This window comes from Besnoitia besnoiti (assembly GCF_002563875.1).
Source record: "Besnoitia besnoiti strain Bb-Ger1 chromosome Unknown contig00186, whole genome shotgun sequence".
In the NCBI taxonomy this organism is placed as follows: domain Eukaryota; phylum Apicomplexa; class Conoidasida; order Eucoccidiorida; family Sarcocystidae; genus Besnoitia; species Besnoitia besnoiti.
Genome location: NW_021704057.1, coordinates 1 through 6,253, shown reverse-complemented (window position 1 = coordinate 6,253; position 6,253 = coordinate 1). Strand labels below are relative to the sequence as shown.

At 37.2% G+C, this 6,253-nt stretch overlaps 1 protein-coding gene across 1 annotated transcript; it reads left to right on the top strand.

Moving 5' to 3' along the window:
- Window positions 1-1,353: 1,353 nt before the first annotated feature.
- BESB_033040 (cytochrome b6 subfamily protein) lies at window positions 1,354-2,210 on the top strand (the record flags this gene model as incomplete). Its single annotated transcript, XM_029361892.1, has 2 exons — window positions 1,354-1,387; window positions 1,939-2,210. 2 exons carry the CDS (start codon window positions 1,354-1,356, stop codon window positions 2,208-2,210), a joined length of 306 nt encoding a protein of 101 aa, XP_029214663.1.
- Between the last annotated feature and the right edge of the window lie 4,043 nt (window positions 2,211-6,253).

Here is a 6,253-nt window from a genome sequence, read left to right as displayed (position 1 = left end):
CGGGCACACCTCGTCTTTATCGTGTTGCTCTCAATCTAAATTCATCTTATAACTTTGGTTTCTTAGTTGCAATTACCTTTGTACTCCAAATAATTACAGGTATCACTTTAGCGTTCCGATATACTTCTGAAGCATCTTGTGCATTTGCTAGTGTTCAACATCTAGTTAGAGAGGTAGCAGCAGGATGGGAATTTAGGATGTTGCATGCAACAACTGCTTCTTTCGTCTTCTTGTGTATCTTAATACACATGTCTCGAGGTATGTATAACTCCAGCTATAGTTATTTAACTACTGCTTGGATGTCTGGTTTAGTTTTTATATCTACTTACTATAGCCACTGCTTTCCTCGGTTATGTACTACCATGGGACAGATGAGTTTCTGGGGTGCTACAGTCATTACTAATCTCCTTTCTCCAATACCATATTTAGTACCTTGGTTACTCGGTGGATACTATGTATCTGATGTAACATTAAAACGATTCTTTGTATTGCACTTTATATTACCTTTTGTAGGTTGCATTCTAATTGTATTACACATCTTCTATTTACATTTAAATGGTCTAGTAACCCTGCAGGTATTGATTCCGCACTTAAAGTAGCCTTCTATCCTCATATGTTAATGACCGATGCTAAATGTCTATCCTATCTAATTGGTTTAATTTTCTTACAAACGGCTTTTGGTTTGATTGAATTATCGCACCCAGATAACTCCATACCAGTGAACCGGTTTGTAACTCCGCTTCATATCGTACCTGAATGGTACTTTTTAGCATATTATGCGGTGTTAAAAGTAATCCCATCCAAAACCGGGTTTGTTAGTATTTATGTCCTCTCTCATTAACTTAGCTCTTTATCTGAAATTCGAGCTTTGAATACTCGAATGTTGATACGACAACATTTTATGACTCGAAATGTAGTCAGTGGATGGGTAATTATTTGGGTATACAGTATGATCTTCTTGATTATTATTGGTAGTGCTATTCCACAAGCGACTTATATCTTATATGGTAGATTAGCTACTATCGTATATCTTACTACCGGATTGGTTCTATGCTTATACTAAATCAATAGTTATAATGACTACAGCTTCCAAGCAAACATGATTACCGTGATATTGAAATCCAACACTTTTTAGCTGTCTTAAGCAGTCCAGTGGGGTGGTGGTGTACTGCAATCATAAAGAACTTGGTTGTCTGTATCTCATAACCGGAGTCATCTTCAGTATTCTAGGAACTATAATGTCTTTGTTTATTCGATTTGAGTTATACAGTTCTGGATCGCGGGATCATTTGTACAGAGACGATAGCTACTTATAATGTGATAATAACGATACATGGCCTAGCTATGATCTTTATGTTCTTAATGCCTGCTTTGTACGGAGGATATGGTAACTTCTTTGTACCAATATATATTGGTGGTTCGGAAGTCGTTTTCCCAAGAACTAACGCGATCTCCTATTTTCTAGTACCATTAGGTTCTGTGTTGTTAACTCAAAGTATTTGTTCCGAGTTTGGTAGTGGTCTTGGTTGGACAATGTATCCTCCACTAAGTACTAGCTTGATGGTGTTAAATCCAGAGGCAACTGATTGGATTATCGGAGGTCTTGCAGTACTAGGAATTAGTAGTATTTTAAGTTCTATTAACTTCCTTGGTACTTGCGTCTTCATGGGTTCTAATGCTGGTGCTAAGAACTATATTCTATATATGGGCTATCATATTTACTGCCCTTATGTTAGTCTTCACTCTACCTATTCTTACTGGTGGATTAGTTATGATCCTTCTTGATCTACACGTAAACACTGAATTTTATGATTCTATGTATTCTGGTGATAGTGTACTTATCAACATCTATTCTGGTTCTTCGGACATCCAGAGGTATACATTCTAATTGATTACACATCTTCTATTTACATTTAAATGGTTCTAGTAACCCTGCAGGTATTGATTCCGCACTTAAAGTAGCCTTCTATCCTCATATGTTAATGACCGATGCTAAATGTCTATCCTATCTAATTGGTTTAATTTTCTTACAAACGGCTTTTGGTTTGATTGAATTATCGCACCCAGATAACTCCATACCAGTGAACCGGTTTGTAACTCCGCTTCATATCGTACCTGAATGGTACTTTTTAGCATATTATGCGGTGTTAAAAGTAATCCCATCCAAAACCGGTGGTTTGTTAGTATTTATGTTATCAACATGTCAATGAAATATCAACAACGATGAAACTTATTTGGTTAACATAACAAATAGAAGGTAAAGCTGGATTACGTTCAAACTTTACACTGGATACGTTTCAATGTTAACTTACTAAATACCATGGGAGCGAAGAGAATCTAATATGTAACTCCGTTCATGGAAATCAAAAGAGCTTTCACTGATTGTATTTATGAAACGTGATTAGTTCACCTAGCCAACACGATCCGTTGTTTGGGAATAATATCCCTATTTAAGGGATTGATATGTGCTACAATAACACAGTCGGTACGAAGTCGAAACAAGGTAGTTGATGGTGAACCAGTGGCTGAACAAACCTTTTTATTGATTATGCTGACTTTATCCCGAGAAACTACAGTTCTGCTTAAACTGAGGAGTCAAGTAGGTACAAACCGTACAAGGATTAATTATGTCCATCTGTGCATCTAAGTTGAGACTATCGGTTATATATTTTAGACGCTAACTTCCCGGCTAAACATCCCTTTTCTTTGAAACACACTTCCCTTCTCGCCGTTAGCATGATCTCAAAGTACCAGAAGCCATGTGATCTATATAGTATAACGGGACATTAGACCGAACCTGCGATAGATAAATATCTTGGATGATTGTATATTAGCGGCTAAATGTCAATCAAACATGCGAATTTTAGGTTTTCCATGAAATCTATTTGGAAGAAGAGGCTTGATAGTACTACCGTAAGTACATAATACAGTCCCAGCAGTAGCGGTTAAACTATAGAAGAGTCGAGTATTATCCATGCATACCAGGCGTAAAAAGCGTTCATCCAGTTACTAAACAGGTGCCAGGCCAACAAGAATCCGATCCGTGTATTCCGTACAGACTAACATTAAGAAGGCGACTACCAAAGTGAATGTCATGATATTCGTACAGCTTGTATACAAATGTTGGTTTTTCAAATATACGCTGGATACCACTATACTTAATGCACTTAACATGATGGTCATGAAAAGCACAAGAGAACTTGGATCCGGTAAACAAAGACCTTCAAGATCTAAACCAGTAGTCCAACTCGTAGTATATACTCCCCAGAAAAAGGTAGTTTATATCAACCTAGGAATCCCATTTTAGTAAGTGTAACATGGAGTCTAGCTTCAGTTGTTATCTGATTGGTATTGCATGCCCTGAGTACGTAAGGAAAAGGAAAGGTTAACCGCTATTTAAACACAACAGTTACCGTAGCTGTAGATGAATGCTAAATCTAGAGTATCTCTCCTAAGACACTGCATAACATATGAATGCTCCTTCCGCCATTCGTTGACTGTGTTTACCACGGGAATTAGAACAGAATACCAAGTTCTTTGCCTGGAGGTTTGTTACGTTCCGTACAGTTGTAGGTAAAAGGTATGTTAGAGACTTAGACTAGCGTTGGAGCACATTGTTTCATTCGATAGTCCACGCTCAATCTTACCATACATAGTACTTTTATGATCCCAGGCTGGTTTAATAAGTCAAAGTTTAGCCGGGAAGTTAGCGTCTAAAATATATAACCGATAGTCTCAACTTAGATGCACAGATGGACATAATTAATCCTTGTACGGTTTGTACCTACTTGACTCCTCAGTTTAAGCAGAACTGTAGTTTCTCGGGACTAAAGTCAGCATAATCAATAAAAAGGTTTGTTCAGCCACTGGTTCACCATCAACTACCTTGTTTCGACTTCGTACCGACTGTGTTATTGTAGCACATATCAATCCCTTAAATAGGGATATTATTCCCAAACAACCGGATCGTGTTGGCTAGGTGAACTAATCACGTTTCATAAATACAATCAGTGAAAGCTCTTTTGATTTCCATGAACGGAGTTACATATTAGATTCTCTTCGCTCCCATGGTATTTAGTAAGTTAACATTGAAACGTATCCAGTGTAAAGTTTGAACGTAATCCAGCTTTACCTTCTATGTTGTTATGTTAACCAAATAAGTTTCATCGTTGTTGATATTTCATTGACATGGTTCATAAATGCCACCACGTGCGGCACATCCACATGTTGGGTTTTGGATGGGATTACTTTTAACACCGCATAATATGCTAAAAAGTACCATTCAGGTACGATATGCGGAGTTACAAACCGGTTCACTGGTATGGAGTTATCTGGGTGCGATAATTCAATCAAACCAAAAGCCGTTTGTAAGAAAAATTAAACCAATTAGATAATATGGTAGATAGGGAACAAACTGTCTCCAGACGTTCTTAACCCAGCTCACGTATTACATCTGACGGTGAACTAGCGTTCCTAACTGAATCTTGTTCAATAACAAGGGAGTAATGAGCCGACATGGAGGTGCTGATACAATCCGAGGATTAGAACTCCCAATATTATCTGACCTGTTATCCCCGGCGTACCTTACGACCGTTATATGATTTAGAGATAGAATGTAATGTGGATTAATATCCACATGGTTTCTACAAAGTGTAGATATAAAATAGTGAATGGTTCTGTAAAGATCTTGCATAACATACCTTTAGATTTGCTTAGCATTATAGAGCTTGTAGGCATGTAAGTAACTAAAGAACTATAGATACTTTGAGTGAAGAATACAAGGATAGCTCCAACAATAACATGGCTAAAATGTATACCAGTTTAAGATGAAAAGTCCATTACCAAATGCATTATCATTAATATAAAGAGATAGTCCTAAGTATTCCGTACAGACTAACATTAAGAAGGCGACTACCAAAAGTGAATGTCATGATATTCGTACAGCTTGTATACAAATGTTGGTTTTTCAAATATACGCTGGATACCACTATACTTAATGCACTTAACATGATGGTCATGAAAAGCACAAGAGAACTTGGATCCGGTAAACAAAGACCTTCAAGATCTAAACCAGTAGTCCAACTCGTAGTATATACTCCCCAGAAAAAGGTAGTTTATATCAACCTAGGAATCCCATTTTAGTAAGTGTAACATGGAGTCTAGCTTCAGTTGTTATCTGATTGGTATTGCATGCCTGGTGACTTAGAATATGATTCTTATTAATGGGAGCACAGTTCCCTGGGTATCCAATCCAGTGCTCTGCCTTGGGCATTGAAACTAACCACAGTTCAACCCTGTATTATAAAATCCAGTAGACTCATGTCCTTGTCGTTTATATAAATCTATTAATGCTTGTCAAGTTCCTTGTATCTAGTTAGCTCACTGCGTACTTAGGATCAGACCAAAAGAGTTCACTAATGGTACTAGAAAATAGGAGATCGCGTTAGTTCTTGGGAAAACGACTTCCGAACCACCAATATATATTGGTACAAAGAAGTTACCATATCCTCCGTACAAAGCAGGCATTAAGAACATAAAGATCATAGCTAGGCCATGTATCGTTATTATCACATTATAAGTAGCTATCGTCTCTGTACAAATGATCCGCGATCCAGAACTGTATAACTCAAATCGAATAAACAAAGACATTATAGTTCCTAGAATACTGAAGATGACTCCGGTTATGAGATACAGACAACCAAGTTCTTTATGATTGCAGTACACCACCACCCCACTGGACTGCTTAAGACAGCTAAAAGTGTTGGATTTCAATATCACGGTAATCATGTTTGCTTGGAAGCTGTAGTCATTATAACTATTGATTTAGTATAAGCATAGAACCAATCCGGTAGTAAGATATACGATAGTAGCTAATCTACCATATAAGATATAAGTCGCTTGTGGAATAGCACTACCAATAATAATCAAGAAGATCATACTGTATACCCAAATAATTACCCATCCACTGACTACATTTCGAGTCATAAAATGTTGTCGTATCAACATTCGAGTATTCAAAGCTCGAATTTCAGATAAAAGAGCTAAGTTAATGAGAGAGGACATAAATACTAACAAACCACCGGTTTTGGATGGGATTACTTTTAACACCGCATAATATGCTAAAAAGTACCATTCAGGTACGATATGAAGCGGAGTTACAAACCGGTTCACTGGTATGGAGTTATCTGGGTGCGATAATTCAATCAAACCAAAAGCCGTTTGTAAGAAAATTAAACCAATTAGATAGGATAGA